This window comes from Pseudochaenichthys georgianus, chromosome 5, assembly GCF_902827115.2.
Source record: "Pseudochaenichthys georgianus chromosome 5, fPseGeo1.2, whole genome shotgun sequence".
NCBI classification, from domain to species: Eukaryota; Metazoa; Chordata; class Actinopteri; order Perciformes; family Channichthyidae; genus Pseudochaenichthys; species Pseudochaenichthys georgianus.
Window position 1 is genome coordinate 2,863,122 of NC_047507.1, and position 19,212 is coordinate 2,882,333.

The 19,212-nt window shown below is 44.5% G+C and overlaps 1 protein-coding gene across 4 annotated transcripts in view; it reads right to left on the reverse strand.

Moving 5' to 3' along the window:
• Positions 1 to 6,250: 6,250 nt before the first annotated feature.
• LOC139433840 (uncharacterized) overlaps positions 6,251 to 19,212 on the reverse strand; it is a 36,525-nt gene continuing 23,563 nt past the window's right edge. For 2 of the 4 annotated variants that reach the window (XM_071203273.1, XM_071203270.1), the window contains one exon: positions 6,251 to 7,411. In XM_071203273.1, the coding sequence (XP_071059374.1) occupies positions 7,246 to 7,380 (135 nt within the window). In that variant the 5' untranslated portion in view covers positions 7,381 to 7,411 and the 3' untranslated portion in view covers positions 6,251 to 7,245. Of the gene's footprint in view, positions 7,412 to 9,635; positions 9,710 to 12,166; positions 12,344 to 19,212 lie in introns of those variants that run through there. The other 2 variants (XM_071203271.1, XM_071203272.1) reach the window with 2 other exon arrangements.

The following is a 19,212-nucleotide window of genomic DNA, read 5'->3' on the forward strand; positions in this document are numbered from 1 at the left end:
GCTTCCTACAACCCGGAAGTAAGCTGCGCATGGCTTCCCTCGACAAAAGAGCAATGAGATAATTTCTCCATGGGATTTTGGAAAACAGCTCGAAATAAGATCTGTGGGAAAGGAACCTGTTTGATAAATGCATGTTTTGTTCAGCCGGATAATCTCCACATGTCGACCCTACTTTTATAATTTTCGACTCATAAATCTAATCCATAGATTTATGATCTCTCACTATGACCCAGAAATAAAACTGGACGAGAAACTTACAAACCCCGATATCCAGAATGAGAAACTGCAAACTGCTGCTTCTTCACTCATCACAAATGCATTGGTGTTTATTCTCGTCATGTTCAAGAGGCTGTTTGAAATGAGCGACTTCGCAACAAAAGGCCTGCAATGTTCCACTAGAACAGTCGCAGATTGCATCGCTCTAATCGAGGGTCTTAAGAAAAACGACACTTCATTGAGGAAAACAGAAGCTGACTTCATTAAACTTGTGACACTGATGAAAAAACACGACATCCTTAACTGGGTCGTCACTGGGTCGTCACCGGGTCGCGAAAGAGGAGGTTGCCAGCCAGGACAGTTTGGCGATTGTCAAAGTGAATCTGGGCCAAGCCTCCCTGTAAAGGACAACTCCGACCTAACATCTTTTTTAATCATGTGCTTGAAAGGCAGATGATGGAACTGGACCCTCGTTGTAAGGCATACGGGTTTTTGAGCCGCTGCTGCATCGTTGCCTCGGCAATGAATTTACTCCGCCTGCCAGCACACACTTTTCCATCTGTGTGGAAGATGCAGAACCCAAAGTGTTTGTCCAGCAGCTAAAGAGAAAGGTGACAGCGGACATAACCTTCCCATCACTCGTGGAGGTGCTCGACTCATGTCCCACTGACATTTCCCTCAAATGAATCGTCTGCTTCGGGCTCTCGTCTACGCCGTTATTTGTGTGCCTCTATCCTGAGCGCGCAATGAAACATTTTTGAGCACAGAAAAATATATTTTCCAAGCACAATTGACTCTAAGCCCTCGCTCTCTCTCGCTCTCTCTCCCTCTCTCTCCCTCTCTCTCGCTCAGCCTCTCCACCCTGTGCTCGCTCAAGTTGGCACAGGGTTACAAATGTGTCACGAAACCAACCAATCGGAGAGCTCAAGGAGGTCCATTCTAACTGGCTTATTTCAGTTAACATGCGCTTTAGCACATATTAAGTGTGGGGGAAAAGTCTGAAGCAATTGGAAACAGGACTCAGAGAGGCACGAGGAGAGCTGGAGCTTTGATGCCGAACACTGACGGTTTATTTTGAGTTACGGACGGAGAATTGACGAGACAGGTGTGTCACGAGTTGACACAGCGGTTGCTAAACCAATTCTGAAGAACTCTTCTGCAGCTCGAGGTTTTAACTAGTTCGGAGTGTAATAATCAACATTCTTTATCAGTGAGACTAAACATGATGGACCCTGAATCTAACTAGAGCTCTCGTCCATAGGAAAGAATGTAAGCCAGGGAACCTTCGTCCTCATGGCGGCTTGTGCTCTGTCATAGACTGGCAACAACAATGCGCCCAAGCTGCGCCTCCTTCAGAGAGATAGCAGCGATACCCAAGGCCGTAGACATATGCCATGGGAAAGAGACAGTGAGAGGAGAACATGATGAACTGGGTCAAAGGTTGAATACCTAAGCAAATGATTCCCTAACACTAAGTGTGTGTGGTCTTGAACGGGCTGGGCCCACCCACTCTTTGATATCTGCCTACGCCACTGACGTAAAGATGAAATATATTGATTAAGCCTACCTCAAATCCACCTAAGTAGAACATTACCTTCACCCAGGTTCCTACAACACCTGAACACGAAGCAAATATCCTCCGTTTCCGAACAGCTTTGGCCACGTGGAGCCAGCTGATTGTACTCAGGTTCATTTTGACAATAATAATAATACATTTGATTTCAAAGCGCTTTTCCAGGTGCTCAAAGACGCTTTACAGTGGTTTGATAAAACATGATACAATAGAATAAAGAATAGAAATAAAAAATAAATAAAATGGATATCTGGAAATATGACTTTCCTTTCAGCGAAGGCGAACATGTTGGAGTTTTCCTGAATGAAATCAGGTTGTCAAAGAGTTGGATGGCACCCGACGTGTTCTATGTGTGGGAGAAAAGTAAAATCCCAAACAACATCAAGTTGTGAGCCGTTGCTCCGGCTGAGGGTGGAGCCTCTTCATCTCGTTGACTCTGACACCACCTTAACAGAATTTCTCGGAGGTCCCCAAATTTCAATCAGGTTAAAGTCTCGCTGCCATTCAGGCCTGTCAACATGTTGGATTGCCAGGTGCAGCTTCAGCAGCGACTCCTAAATACATTTCACTCGACTTAATTTCATCACTCCTCAGGCATCGACCTCAACTCTCGAGGGTGTCCCAATTGCTTTTCCATCGCAAATAGAGTATTCGCGGTTGGCAGGAGAACACGCGCCGAGACGGGATTGGTTGGGGTCGGGGTTGGCGGGGGAGAGATGGGTGAGGGTAATGAACATGGCGCTGATCCGAGGGTTGGCACAGCGGGCTGCAATCTAATCAGTGCTGCTCCTTATTTTCATCTACACATGGGGGAGAATTAGATATTTAACGGTGGCAGTTTTATCTCCCAATCACACGGCTTAGGTCTGCGCCGTGGACACCTTGTTAAGTGGCTCGAAGTGTCCAATCAGTGGGTTGTCAGCGTGGGTTCCTATGTGCGAGTGAATGTGTGTTGGGTTAGCACTTTCCCAAAAACATTGCCATGTGTGTGTCTGCAGACTGGCACAAATTGGCAATCAGGTGAGGTTGGCATCTACTGGGATCCTGACTCCAATTGCCCCCTTCTCCTCTCTCCAGTTAGTTTCTTCTGCCCTGACCAAAGTCGTTTTAACTTGACCCTGACAGGTGCAATCTCAATTACGCTATACCTCTCTGTTCACCCTCTAGTTTTCACCTTTTCCCTTCCTCTGATTCTCCAGGACTGACGGGAGCTCTAAGTGTATCACCAGTCTGCCAGCGCTATGCATCCCACTCCTCATAAGTAGCCTTAGTGGGACCATCACTTTCCCGTTCATTAGGAATACAGAATGGAACTGGAGTCTCAGGACACACGCAATGGGAAAAGGAGCTCAATGGTTTTGCAGTAACTCCTCTGGGTTCTGTTCCCCGGAGATGTTGTCATGAATGTAATTGGATGGAAGTCTTGGTATGTCGTTTCTGAAGGCTCCTGCATGATGTGGAAGTTCGGTGAAGTCCGCATGTACACGGGTCAGACCGTCAGACTTTCAGACTATCTTCACGCAAAAGGCGAAACTGGTTGAAAAACTCCTATGACGGTACAAAGACTCGTTTTCATTCGGACAAAGATTTATTTTTTTGTTTGGACATTTATCAAACATAAATGTGGACTACAGAGTGAAGTGGTGAGGGGTTACATTTCATTGAGGAAGGCACTTTCATGGGAAGGTTATAGGTTCAATACCTCGTGTGATACAGAGTGAAAACCACTGGATTGAATATATCGATATTAATATAATTTGACACATAAATATGCATACTTGCATTTATGCCTTCTAGTCTTGCTAAGCTACTTGATGTTCACTTTCCTCGAGCTTCAAAACACGTACAGACATGACTTGTCCATCTACTCGGTTAGTATATTGGTTCTGAAAATGTCCATCTCTCTCTCCTTGGTCTTTGAGAGTAAAGCTCTACCATAACGCGTTGTTCTGTTCTTGGAATGTATGTATGCACTCATGATACAGCAGTTTGATAGAATAGCATACTGTATTTATATTATAGTTGTATTTATATAATAGTTGTATTTAACCTCGCTGTCGTTCAGTCTCTCTCTACCATACATTCACTCCACCCTTTTGTGTCCCGCTTGTCTTTGCAGCGGTTTAGGCGGCGAGGTGTTGAAGCCGTCTGGAACACTCTCCGCTTCGTCGGCTCTTCCCCTCGTTTCTGACCCAAATCGAATGCGACACACACACACACACACACACACACACACACACACACACACACACACACACACACACACACACACACACACACACACACACACACACACACACACACACACACACACACACACACACACACACACACACACACACACACACACACACACACACCACACACACACACACACACACACACACACACACCTCCCCTCCCGGCTGCCGCAGGAGTCGTGCACCACCTTTCTATTTTTAGCTGTTTGTCCTTGAGTTACAATCCCTGAAAATTGCCCATGATCCATTAAATACTGGGTTGTGGAGCTTGAAGGAAAACAACCCATCCTCACCAACACCATCCACCCTCTACCCCCACCGCCCCCCCCGCCCCACCTCAAAGTGTGTGTGTGTTAGAGCAACACATCGTTACCAATTTCAAGTCTTTCGCCAGTACTGGAGCGAATATTCCTCTCATTAAAGAGGTGAATTGGAGGGAGCGATAAGCGAGTGTAATGCCGATGGATCAGGCTGTTCTTTTTCTCTGCCCCCCTCCCCCTCACACACACACACACACACACACACACACACACACACACACCCCGCCTCAGAAAGTTATCCACTGTAGCCAATTAGCATGACTGCTCTGTCTAGCATTAGCCCCCCTCTTCCGTATCCAACTTTAACTCTCATTACCGTCTTCTTTCTACTCTTCCTCCCCGACCCTCCTCCAACCCATCTCCTCATTCCCTCTCGTCCTCACGAAGGCTGCGTCGTAACGCAGTGACTCATAATAGGTGCTCCACACTGGGAAATGGCTTTAGCGTTGTCTCGTAGCGGGAGAATGAGTAAACAGACAATCTATTCCACGCAGGCACAGACACACACCAACACACACAATCAGGGCTGTCCATTAATCTGTTGTAAAGCAGCTTTCTTTTTGCCCCGCCTGAAGAAATCCATGATACGCAGGGTGAGAGAAGGAGAGAGAGCGCGAGGCTAATCTACGGGAGACGCCATGCAAGGCCATGCACTATCTACTGATAATGAAAACCCCACGAAGAAGGGATGCAAAAGACGGAGGAGGTGATATCGGAAGGGAAAAGGTGGCGAGAGGGCGAAAGGTAGACGGGAGAAGAGATGGAAGACGGATGGGAGGAGGCGGCGGCGGCACTGAGGCGTTTTCTAAGCCCTGAATGTAAATAAGCGTGAGGGGATTATCACGGAGTGCCAGGCGGCGCGTTTTGGGTCTTTGTTTCCGTGACGTTGGCTTTGTTTCCCTGACAGCAGACGTGTGTGTGTGTGTGTGTGTGTGTGTGTGTGTGTGTGTGTGTTTACGTGTGACATCCAGGCATCTGTTTCCTGCTGGAAAAGGTTAATTACATCTCCACTGCCTGACTGGACGTGCCATGCATAATCACATACGCTAATGAGACCTGTGTGTGTGTGTGTGTGTGTGTGTGTGTGTGTGTGTGTGTGTGTGTGTGTGTGTGTGTGTGTGTGTGTGTGTGTGTGTGTGTGTGTGTTGCTCGACATGCATTCTAAGCAGTTTTATAGCTGCTGAAAATATCTCTTAACCTCTTGTTTCACATTTTGAAAGTCTTTTGTTGCAGCCAAGATGAAACACACACACACACACACACACACACACACACACACACTTTGGGAGTCACACACTCACACAGGTGACAGCTGGAAGCGCCGCAGTGGCATTTACGGACAGACTCTCCACTCCCACAGGAGGACATTAATGGATGGGTCTGCATCGGTGTGTGCGTGTTGGTAATTACTCGTCTGCCGATTAATGAGACGGAGATGCCACGGCGTCAGAGGAGGGACTTCTCACAAACCCTGTTGCTCATCCTGACCCCTGACTCCCGTCTTCACACTCCAGCTAAGCTGCTGATTGGACAGCTGCTCGGCTGTAGATTGGGCCCAGCTCAGCGTGAAAAGCGAGATGGACTCCAGCCCTCCATGGGTGACTTTGGAAATTACGGTACACTTTCTCACTTGGCTGAAGTTCTCGCTAAGTTGATCTGACATAAGCAGGTAGGTGAGGACTCAGCCTCCGTGGAGGTGTGATTAGGGGAGAAGGGGAGAAACGGGGGGCCGGCTGAGAAGTGCGACCGAGAGACATGATGGTTCGCTCTTCACACCGTATACAGTACGGGTACAGCGAGAAATGAATCACACAGATAAGAAACCTTGTTGTTGTTGTCAGCTGCCGGCGGGAAAGATTGAGCATGGATGGGCAATGGGGATCAACTCCAAGGTCACAGGTTTTTATTTTTTATATTTATTACAGTTTTACAGATTAAAAAGTGGAAAGAACATAGAAACTCAAGGCACAGATACAATTGGAAACAATGCAGTATCTGTTACATTTTAGTACATATTCACAATAAAAGCGTGTGACTTCTGAAGCCCCTTCCCCGTCCCTGTTATAGAGTGGTGCAGCGATTAGGTATTATGTACGCCGACCTGGAAGTTACCTTTGAGTCCCTCGACAAAAGGAATGGGATTTTTCCATTGGATTTCTCAATATTGCAGAAAATAAGATATTTGGCAAACATATATTTTAAATACTTACTCTTTTTGTTCAGCGGGATAATCTCCACATATTTGTATTTGTGTTTTTTAGACGTAAATGCAATCGCCATAAAGTGCTAATGCTAGGCTAACAAACGAATTACATCATGGTTTGATGGCGGCTAAGCTAAAGGCGGCTAAGCTAAAGGCGGCTAAGCTAATGGCGGCTAAGCTAAAGGCGGCTAAGCTAAAGGCGGCTAAGCTAATGGCGGCTAAGCTAAAGGCGGCTAAGCTAATGGCGGCTAAGCTAAAGGTGGCTAAGCTAAAGGCGGCTAAGCTAAAGGCAGCTTATGTTGGTGTCTCATTCAACCACTTGTTAGCTAGCGCCTTTTTCAGGACAGAAGCTTCAGATATTCACGAGTGGGGTATTGACTGATGTATTTGACATATATCGTAGAACAACATTGTCAACATCTCTTCAGCTTGTGTTAACCACAAACCTTATTTCAGGCTTCTCACCACCACAAACACGTTAAAGAAACTGTTGACTTCGAGACAAGCCAACTGGAAGTGGTTAAATGCGAAGTATTTCCAGATTGTAGGACTTTTAGTGGACTGCACCACTCTATAGTATCAACATATACAATATCAGACAGTCGTTGCTAGGCAGCAGTTACACGGGAAGGCGTTATATATGCAGTCTGTTAAAGGATAAGACCGTGGTGAAGGTGAGGAGAGGCTGCAGCACTACCACACCTCAGTCTCACGATCCCTGCATTGCTCCGCCTCCTCACCCTCCACTTCCTCTTGCTGCTTTTTCTTCTTCTCTCGTCGGCAGCAGGATCCGTTCAGGCCGCAGAAGCAGGCCCAGGTAAAGGGCATTATCTATCGGACGCACCGCATCCACGTAAACCTGCGGAAAGATAGAGAGGGAGGGGCAGGGGAGAGAGGAGGGGAGAGAGGAGGGGAGGCGTTAACATGCGTCTCTTTCTTCCGGCAATCTGCCTAGAAGCTTTTGAACTCTGAAAAGATATCCAGTATCGCATGATTGTGACTTTCTGGTTACCCAAGCATTTAACCACTTCCAGTTGGCTTATCCAAGAGAGAGTCTTTTAATGTTCTCTCTTTTCTTTTGAATATTGAGGCAAAGTTTTGAGTTGGAACTTTTAACTGAAGTCATGAAGAGATTAAGACTTTTTTTGGCATCATTGGATTCACTTCCGGCTTGCCGAAAAGACTTGCCGAAAGTCCAAAATATGATCAAGTAAGAAAGTTGCCACGTCATGCTGTGCTGTGCTTTCTGTACCAACGGCTCTGAGGCTGAAAAGAACCAACACCTCTTATCTGCTAATTATCTTTTAGCTCGATAAATGGATCTTTGTTGTCAAAATGTCCATTTTGGAAGTCACCTTACTTTGAATTAACATGACATTTACTTCTGGATCCCTTGACACCTTCATGAACTCATACGTCGTGTTTTTTGCAACCAATAGTGAATTGGTACAACCAAATGCTAGGACATTTATTTTGTGGGTAACCAGAAGCTGCCGTCTGTCTGGAACGTGTCCTCCTATACGCAACCAAAAAGCTTGGTCTTGGTTACCGATTTCTTGGGTAACCAGGAAGTTACAATCAACTTTCATGAACAGGAAACAGTCTGTAAAAAGGGTTGAATTTGTAAGATGAAAACATCCAGACCGGATATCACGAGCAGAGACCTGTCAATCTCAACGGAGCCCAGCCCTGCATTATTGTCTGTTTTCCTCTAAATGGGAAGATCATTTACAAAATGACGAGATGCGATCATAAAATTGCGAGAAAAATGTTTACTGATGTACTAAATCGAGTGAGAAGTAGCGACTTTTTCTCGTAGACTTCTATACAACCAGACATATCTTTGAAATCCCTCACCCTAACCCTAGTGAAGTTGCCCGTCTCCAATGCAAGATTGAGGCACTTCCATATTTTCTTCACTTTCTCGCCTAAAAAGCGAGGATTTCCCATCACTCACACGAACTCCAGCAGGTGTTGTAATCGAGTAAATATATAGGAGACAGCTGTCGATAATGCTCAAGGCCGTGTGAGTTTGCCTTTCACGTTTTTTGCCGCGGTCCCAGCGAGAAAGTCAATGCAGAGGAAGCTACTTCGTCAATAGGGCAGTCACACATGCACTGCGGTAAAGATGGTGGTCTATTGAGCGCTGTCACTCAGAGAGGAGACGCATTACCATTATGCTACCTCTCACATTATTCATCCCATCCCCATATGCGCCTCAATTACTCACCCGCACACACACACACACACACGCACACACACACACACACACACACAATTATAGCCAGAAGTAGTCTTAAGGCTCACTAAACTCCCAACGTTAACATTTTTCAGAAGCACGCTGGAAGCCAATCACAAACGAGCGCTGAGATTAGGAGACTCGAGGTGAAACTGAGAGCTTCATTAAATACCGACCTGAGTCAGCAGCACCAGCAGTGTGTGTGTGTGTGTGTGTGTGTGTGTGTGTGTGTGTGTGTGTGTGTCCGTATGCATGCGTGTGTGTGTGTGTGGCTTTAGGGATTGATGTGCGCTTCAACCTGTGTCTTGTGGGGGCAATTAGCCGAGCCAGACTGCAGGCTGAGACAAAACGCCTCGAGCCATGCCGAGTGTACGTGTGTGTGTGTGTGTGTGTGTGTGTGTGTGTGTGTGTGTGTGTGTGTGTGTGTGTGTGTGTGGTGTGTGTGTGTGTGAGTGTGTGTGTGTGTCCACGTATGCCATAAAACCTCTCCATGTGCACTTGTGCTATCCCTCCTGTCTTTTCGTGTATCCATCTAATCCCCGTCTGCAGATCTCCCGCTCTGTACCCAATGGCTTAAGACCCTATGTGACATGCCAGAGAAAAATCACATAGGAATAGAAAGCCATAAAACACAGCAGCGAGCCAGTCACGGGAGGAACGCTTTCCCTCTGCGCACGATTGGTGTCCAGGAGAATGTGAAGCTCTCGCTGCCTCTAACACCCTCAGCCTGCCTGACAGCTTACAAGGCCCTGCAGAGGATTTACAACCGTGCGGAGACACCTCTCTCCACTGTGTATCCTTCTTGTCTCCAGTGTGTATACTCCCATCCCTCCTTCCTCCTCACCCTCCTCCTTCGTCTTCGTCTTCTTCTGTCCCCACTTTGTAACTCTCCGTCCCGACCACGCTGCCAGCCATCGGAGTCAGTGTCTTGTTTTGGTTGGTGTGTAATTACGAGGGGTTTCTTTCACAGAGATGAGGCGGATGAAAACACAGCCCGCAGACCCTCTGAATTATTAACTGTCTGAAAATGGATGAGTCAACGTGAACAGGAGAAGGAGAGGGAGGCGAAGCGGCCCACGTGCTTCCACAGATACACAGATACATGAGCAGCAATAGGTCCGAGTGAAGCGTGGAGGATGGTTAGTGATTTAGGAAACTGGCAACACATCTGAATGATTTAATACTTTGATTAAAGATTAACTTCAAGGTCGTGTTGTTCCCCATTACTTGGTGCTGCTCTAACAAGCTGCAACGCAACGCATTTAAAATGACTGGAATTGGATGTTTAGGCGAACTCATCAGGACGAGGGGAAAACTCCCTTTTCATCCGGACTGCTTTCAAGTCTTTAATGTGACCAATTGCATTCTGGGAGAGTGTTTGTCCAGTGTAATATGGGTTTCAAACTGTAATGCTCTACCAAGTTTGCCACGGGGCAAAATGTAACTTCACTTTCAGGCCTGCAGACTTTTGATTTGGTTTAAATTGAGATGTATTCACCCTCAGGACTTTGTTTAATATGTTCAGCAGCTTCATTAATGATGCTGAATACCCGAGTTAGCCTAAAACGCACCGACACGCCAGCTGTGGAAACATCCCAATGTTATAGCTCTACGAAGCGCAACATGAATTAGCAACCCTTAATTAGTTTGGTGATATGTGTAATTTAGTCCAATGTTGTTACAGCAGAACTTTACTTTACAGCATGGTTTTAAGGTTCATTTCAGCATGCAGTTCTGTCACGATGCTAAAGGCAGTTTACAGCCTGTTGTCCGTAACTGCCCTTATTTGCAAGATCGGCTGGTTTATTTCCAACTATCATTAAACCGTTGCGCAACAAAACCCCTCGTTACTTGGAGCACATCAAACCTGTCATTCTGAATAATTGTTCTCCCTCACATCGAAAGCATTTCCACACAAATGTTGAACTCTGCACATAACTCCCCTTTTCTGTTTCCAGCTTGTGCTGACTTTATAAAAAATAGAGCCTCTGGGGTGAAGTAACCACTGACCGTTAACTTCGCCCTTCCCAGAGTCGGTAGTGAAAGCTGCTTTTATGAGAAAAGACTTGATTGATATGTGAAACATGATGAATAATAACCTCTCAACATCCAGTATACTTGTCTGACTGGATGATTTTGATATTTATAAATATTCTCCACACCGTTCATTTTGCTTTCATATTTTTTTTTGGACAAGTTTCAGATTTGTCTTTTGTTGATCTATGGATTAATATGCTCCCACAGGTAAATTGTCACATGCATGTACATATCCATGACAGCCGTGAGAAAACTGGTCTCTTGGTATTGGGAAATGGCCTCTAAAAACGCATTTCACTTACAGGAATAGTTCGACAGTTTGGGAAGTGCACTTACTGACTGAGGAGAGGTGCAGGTAAGTGGATGTTTCCCCCTGGAGTTACTCTCTGTGCAAAGCTAAGCTAACTGCCCGCTGGCTGAATCTGTAAATATGTATGAGCAGTGGCGAGCCGTCAGGGCCCTCTAGGCTCTCTGTGAGGGCCTAAGATATTCTAAAAAATAATATTTGAAAACATTAAAAAAACAAAACATATTTTGTTGTTGTTACATTTTTCATTAGTTTTACCAAAATAACTTGATTTAATTGTATTTAAAATAACATTTCCAAAGAAATAAATCCTTCGAATCTGCCTGTTCAGTTTCTGTTGGAATGTGAAGGGTTAAATGCCGTCTCTGCGAGTTCTGTGAAGACGGGAGAGCTTGTTGGTCCCTCTCTACATTCACAGAGGGCCCGCTATAGTAACTCAATGAGAGCGTAATGTCAAATGTACAATTGACCAATCATATCTTCCCTCTAAATGGGTGGGCTTTATTTTATGACAAGTTCCGCCCGCTGTGAGCCTTAATGTGTGTGTGTGTCGTTTGACTTATGTCTGTTCATGTGTGTCTGTGTGTGTGTGCGTAGAGAAAAAGATAAGCTCAGTGTCATGCCTGAGTTCGAGCAACAGAATCCCAATGCTGATCCCAATGGTCAATAGACGTTCCACAGAAAGCCTATTCAACTTTATCCATTATTTATACCGTGCCTGCCTTCGGACACTCGCACACATACAAAGCAGAACGCCCGTGTGTGAGAGGGATTGGTGCTGACGTGTGCCTGACATCGACTCATGGAATATAAGCAGCCGATGAGAAACCTTCATCTAGCAGACAACGAGACGCCCTAACAGAATAAAAGAGAGACTCTACGAGTGCCTCAAATATTCCGATACTCCCGAGAAACTGGCTTTCATGTAGAGCTTTTTTTTAGTACACTTAAAAGACACATAACTGCTCGCAGAATTCACTTTTAAACCTCAGAAAAATGTAAGAAATGCCTAAAGATTTGGTTTTACTTACATCTGGTTTCCGTAGATCCGTTCACTCTGTCTTTGTGTGGCCTCGTATGAACCATTTCACTAACTTATCAAATCGAACACAACGAGTGTCTTATTTTTTCCTGTCGTTCTCTAAGCCACTCTTTCTTTACCGTCACATATACCTCACAAACGGTGTGTGTCCTGGATCCCTGCACTCGTCGTTGCTGGTACTCACACAAAGCCTTTACCTGTATCTGTGGCATTCTTGTCTCCCCCCTGTTCGACCCGCCCTCCCAAATCTCCTTCTCTTTCCCCCTTGTCCGACACAAAATGCCCTCTGTCCTGCTCTCAGGTAAAAACTCCCACCCGCCGACCCCCCGATCTCGATAACCGAGAGGGGCTGAAACAGTTTCTGTTGTCCGGACACAAAGACGCCAACGGTGGGTGGGATGAAGAGGTCGGGAAAGATGGATGATATATGAAAAGGAGAAAGTCTGATAAGGTGATTCAGAAGGTAAAGCAGGAACAGTGGACAGAGATTACATGACGTCCTGTCAGGCTGAGGTATTTCAAGTGTGTGTGTGTGTGTGTGTGTGTGTGTGTGTGTGTGTGTGTGTGTGTGTGTGTGTGTGTGTGTGTGTGTGTGTGTTGTGTGTGTGTGTGTGTGTGTGTGTGTGTGTGTGTGTGTGTGTGTGTGTGTGTGTGTGTGTGTGTGTGTGTGTGTGTGTGTGTGTGTGTGTGTGTGTGTGTGTGTGCGTGTGTGTGAGCAGGTTCAGGTACACGATGGTGCGTAGCAGTCTCATGGCTAACTGTCTCCCAGTCCCAGTGAACAAAGAGCCTATTGACTCAGTAACACACAGGAGCTTTCTATCTCCTCTACAGGCCAGTGCTTTGTGCTTCACCCTCTCAACACACACATTTCCAAATTCCCCCAACACACACACACACACACACACACACACCAATCCACCTGTGCCTCGGTGTGGCTGCCCTCTTTGCAGGACTGCTCGATATTCAAAAGGCAGATTTTTCTATTTCGATTAATCAATTGGCATTCCCTTCACTCTGTGTGAGGTCACTCGCCTTGAGTTAATGTTATACATTTGATAATATCAGAGTACAAGTCGTTTGCTTATTTAAAGCAGTACTCTAAGATTAAGTTTTAGACTGAAATATCATTGGGATCTAAGAACTGAATATTAAAAACATGTGATTAATAATACCTATCAAAAAGTCATGAGGTTGCCAGATTCCACCCAATGGCTTGGTCTGACAAACCAAAAAAGATTCATTTAAATATTATACAAAATAGAAAAAAGACCAGTTGTTGGGCTGGACCAAGTATTTTGGATCCGAATCGCTTGGGGAAAAGGCCTCTTTTTGAGTGAAAAATCCTTTAGACACGTATCATTTGGACTATCGAATGCAACAACCCCACGAGAGCACAGAAGCGTGCACATGTATCCTCATCTCTACGATGCATTGCTTCTCACCTTTCTGATGTGACAGCAAATGTAATCTCCGCCTTCAGGTGCTCATATACTTGGTAAGATGTCTTTGTTGTGTCGATGTAACTCTCATAATCTCTCTATCTATTTAACAAAGAGAGGCAACTCAACCGCCATTTGTACACAAATAGTCTAGACATGTAGATTTTTAGATGCCACTTCAGCTTCTTGGTTAGACATTACTTTGCCTAACGACGTCCCTGAGGCTGCAGACAGAAAACAACTTTGTCGAGAATGCGAACTGATGAACTTTGTGTTGTCTGTTGGTGTCTATTATTATCTCTCTTGCCTCCTTGTGGAGCAACACCGGGGCTACAGAGAGGACTGCTGGAGGTACATTAATTACAACCTCCAGGTTCCACGGGGAATTAGGCTTAACAAGGTCCGTCTGAGAGCAGGGGATTATGAGGTTTCACGAACACTACAACCGCCAACCATGGAGCTCCCGTGAAGTTATGAACCGGCTGAATAATAATGCTGTGAGGTATTTGCACCAGAGAATGGCGGACGAGAGAGAAGGACTGTTTGAGTGAGGGTGCTTCAGTCAAGAGTCTTGCCTCGATGCGATTGAACATATAACCTGAAACTGAGAGGAGTGAAGAAGTAGAGCAAGTGAGAGGGAGAGCAAGAGAAACGAGGACATCAAGGTCACAGTGATACGGAGGGAGGGAGGAAGACAGATGGAAATAGGCGAAGGAAGGAAGGGCATCGGAAGAGAGAAAGTTAGAAATGTCTTCAGCCAACAGAAGTGTGGTTAAAGTCTATCTTATTATAATATTGGTACTTAGGCAGGTTGTACACTTGTGTTTGTCCAACCCAGTCTCACGGTATTTCGTGTTATAGTCACGAAATCAATCTATTGATTCGTGTTCACCAACACGATTTCGCCATTTTTTTCGTGTCACACAAAACGATTTTAAAAGCAATGTAAATAATAACAAGTTAGAAGGAAAAAGAGATAAAAAAAAATACAGATTTCAGTATCCTGACACAGAACGATTTTAGAAGCAATGTATTTATATTGGTAGTATGTTTCGTGCCTGCACCAAATAATAACAAATTAGAAGAATAACAAAGATGACAACAATTACAGATTTCAGTATTCTGAGGCTCTGAGCCACATTTCTTTTCCTAAAAAAACATTATATACTTTAAAATAAAAGGGTTAGGGTAAGATATTGAGTAAGAAAATGTTTTTATGAACCACACAGCTTCCGGTCTTCCAAGACCCGACCGGACAAAAAGACGTGGTGCAGGCACGAAACATACTACCAATAGAAATACATTGCTTTTAAAATCGTTCTGTGTGACCCGAAAGAAATGCAAAAATCGTATTGGTGAACACGAATCAATAGATTAAATTAATGTTGTGACTATAAAACAAAATGCCGTGAGACTGAGTTGGTTCGTCTTACTGTAATCAGACCTGAATATGTCTCTTCTTAGCTCGTTGTAACATATTGAGGACGGTTTCTTTCCTTTGTTTAAAAAATGCAATATTAAGCTAAAGCTCATAAGGGGAAGTGGAGGTGGGTTGTGTTTGAGTTGCCTCATGTTGGCCAGTTGACCATTTTTGATGCCATATCGCCCAGCCCTAAATCAGACTGAACGTGAAGTCTTTTGCCTCAGGTTCATGTTTGGGTTGTTGTTACAGCCCCAGTTAATTCAGCCCAAAAAACAAATCCAGTAGCTGACAGGTGTAGCTAGCAACTATCTAGCAAGGTGCGCACAAAAGTTACGAGTCAACAGTCTTCAAATAGCTTGTTTTGTCCGATTGTATCAACCGTAAGCTACAGATGTTAGCTTTAGCTACAGATGTTAAGTTTATCTACAGATGTTAGCTTTATCTACAGATGTTAGCTTTAGCTACAGATGTTAAGTTTATCTACAGATGTTAGCTTTATCTACAGATGTTAGCTTTAGCTACAGATGTTAAGTTTATCTACAGATGTTAGCTTTATCTATAGATGTTAGCTTTAGCTATAGATGTTAGCTTTAGCTATAGATGTTAGCTTTAGCTACAGATGTTAAGTTTAGCTACAGATGTTAAGTTTATCTACATATATTAGCTTTAGCTACAGATGTTAAGTTTATCTACAGATGTTAGCTTTATCTATAGATGTTAGCTTTAGCTATAGATGTTAGCTTTAGCTATAGATGTTAGCTTTAGCTACAGATGTTAAGTTTATCTACAGATGTTAAGTTTATCTACATATATTAGATTTAGCTACAGATGTTAAGTTTATCTACAGATGTTAGCTTTATCTATAGATGTTAGCTTTAGCTATAGATGTTAAGTTTATCTACAGATGTTAAGTTTATCTACATATATTAGCTTTAGCTACAGATGTTAGCTGTATCTACAGATGTTAGCTTTAGCTACAGATGTTAGCTGTATCTACAGATGTTAGCTTTAGCTACAGATGTTGAGTTTATCTACATATGTTAAGTTTATCTACAGATGTTAGCTTTAGCTACAGATGTTAAGTTTATCTACAGATGTTAGCTTTATCTACAGATATTAGCTTTATCTACAGATGTTAGCTTTATCTACAGATGTTAGCTTTAGCTACGTGTCGACGGTGTGTTGTGTTTGTGACAGCCAGGACTTCACCACAACGTTGTCTTTTGTAATATGGTCCTCGAGTATTTACTTACTAGTTTTTTCCCTCTGTATGTGTATAAAGTATCGTCTGCAGAAGTTTGTTTTCATTGTTGCTCAAGTTACAGCATTTGAAACTATGTTTTGCAGTTTTCCTGACCCAGAATCTGGGTTTAAGTCTATTTTCGCCCACTCTCTTTTCCCGTGGATTTTGTATACAACAACACAAGCAAATATTAATTACACTTTGCACTTAGTAATACATATTGGCAGTGAAGGCGAGCAAGTAAAGACGTGCTTCACTGCCAGTACGGAAGAAGGGAAGAATTACAACAAAATTGACAAAAGTTGCACGAGTATTATATTAAAATAGTTTAATCCAAGCCTATTTTCGAAGCACAGAGGGAGTACCGTAGAGTCAGAAATAGGGAGGGAGAAAGAGAAGAAGAAGAAGAAGAGGGGGGCACCCTGCCCTAGATATTCGCCTGTAAGCTGCTCAAAATGCAAACATGGCAACTGGCCGTGCGAGAGAGAGGAGATGAGAGAGGAGCTGAGAGATGGGCAGAGGAAAAAAAGAACGAGGGACAGAAAGTCAAGCCAGAGAAAGGATTAGTGATCAAAGACAGCCACCGGCCATCCTGAAAGCCCCCGACACACAAACACATTCATAGAGAGAGAGAGGGGGGAGATTAGAGTTTCTTTCCATGGGGTTAATCATTTACCTTCCTCCTTCCCAGCAGCACCTTGGCTGTGAGAACCAGCACTTTATGCATAAATCCATTGCATTAGCCGTAGTGTAAATGTTAAGAGGGCAAACACACTCGCACAGCCATTGATTTAGTACAGCGCTGTAATGAGAATATATGCCATGTCTAACTTTCAAATTGGTTTTATAGCCTTTCCCACGGAGAAGCGTTTCGGGGGAAGTTAAAAAACACTATATGACATCTACATCTTCCTGCTGCAGAAATCTCCGAGGTAGAAACTAGACTTCTGGAATGTTTTTTAATTCCTTCTCCTGTCTCTTCCTCTCAGACGAGTCGTCGATGAGGAGATAAACAACGTGCCGGAGATACCAATTAGTCTTTCATACGGCTGCACAATAATCCTCCGCTTCCCAGAGGAGCGCCGGTGGGGGGAGAAGAAGAAACAGCAATGGAAGGAAGGAAGGAAGGAAGGAAGGAAGGAAGGGAGGAAGGGAGGAAGGAAGGAAGGAAGGAAGGAAGGAAGGAAGGAAGGAAGGAAGGAAGGAAGGAAGGAAGGAAGGAAGGAAGGGAGGGAGGAAGGGAGGGAGGGAGGGAGGAAGGAAGGGGAAGATTTTGCTGCAAGGAGGAGGAGAAGAAGACAACTTTGCAAGAGTCTTTGTCTGACTGTTTTTTGTTTGTTTATTTTGGGTCCCCTGAAAGGCGCTATATAAATGTACGTTATTATTATTATTATTATTATTATTATTATTATTATTATCATTATCATTAAGAGCTCACATCTAACCAGGGAATCCTCCTTCTCAATATCCCCGTGCAAAGACACACACATGAATACACACATCTCCCCTGTCAGAGGCTTGACCTCCACTCGCTGAACTCGCTCCTGCGTATTCCTTCGCCCTCCCACCGGCTGACCTGATTGGCTAATGACAGCTCATTTATCTTCATGCAGCACCTGCAGTGTCTAGTGCTAGACACACACACACACCCCCCCCCCCCCCCCCCCACACACACACACACACACATGCTGCATATCCTGCTAGACTAAGTGTGTGCACGCCAGCGTTGCCCTTGCTGCAACAGCTTTGCATTGGTTCACCTCTGGGAAATGAAGCGGAGAGAGGAGGAGGAGGAGGAGGAGGAGGAGGAGGAGGAGGAGGAGGAGGAGGAGGAGGATACTGATAAAGGGGTAGAAGAGAGGATACGAAGGGAATAGTGGGAACAAGGAAAGAGGTGATGAGAGAAGAACGATGAAAGAATACAAATAGATAAAAGTGAGAGGGAGAGGGAGGAGACACCGGAGCAGAGAATGGAGGAGGGGAGAAGGATTGATGCATGTTTTATTCACTCACTGCAAACACTTCTTTAATTACCGCAGCTGACATCATTGCCAGTCTGATCACTGCGTGCGTAAGTGTGTATGGGGGGGGGGGGGGGGCAATACAGAAACCATTAATCATCAAGCGGGCTGAAGAAGTGAGGCCAGAGGGACGAGACGACGGTGTAGAGGCCATACACCAGCATCCATCAATGACAAATTACAATTGTATATGGACATAATAATTTGTCCCTTTTAAAAAAAATCCACTTCACATCAAACATGAAGTCTTTCGGCTTTTAATGAACATTTACATAATAATAGTGTTGGCCTATAAACTAATGTTATCACCGAATATAAGTTAAAATCTCTCCTTTAAATGTAAACACTCCTGAAATAGGTCATATGTATTTGTAATGACCCATATCATCATTTACAACCACACTTTGGTTTTATATTTGCAGCCATTGGGTCCTTTATGATTACTTGGTACTCATCTAAGTCGCGCTCCAGACCAAAATGCATATGCATAATTATTGGGAGTTAGCATGTTATGCGAGTGCAATAACGGTCAATGGCGTTTATTCCATTCCTGCCTCCAAAGTCAAGTTGCTAGCGGCTGTTGAGCTTTCACCACGCACCTTTCCTTTCTGTCTTGAGCACTTATTTTGCACCTCTGATATCCTTCCATCTCTTACCGCTTGCCGGAAGTCAGATCGCGGAGGAAACAGTTCCAGCAGAGGGCCCCAAAACGTCCCTTTTCCTGGCCAGCTCTGACTTAGGGATTCAAAGGTGCTCCAAGGCCAGGGTGTCAGGACCTGTTTGTGTCTGCTCTTACTTCACGGGTGTTTCTCAATGTCGAGGAAGGATGCTCCAGAGCCACTATTTCAAGCAGACTGCGTCATCGAGTGCCGCCGAAGGACTGTTCCAATGTCCAGCATACTTGGAATT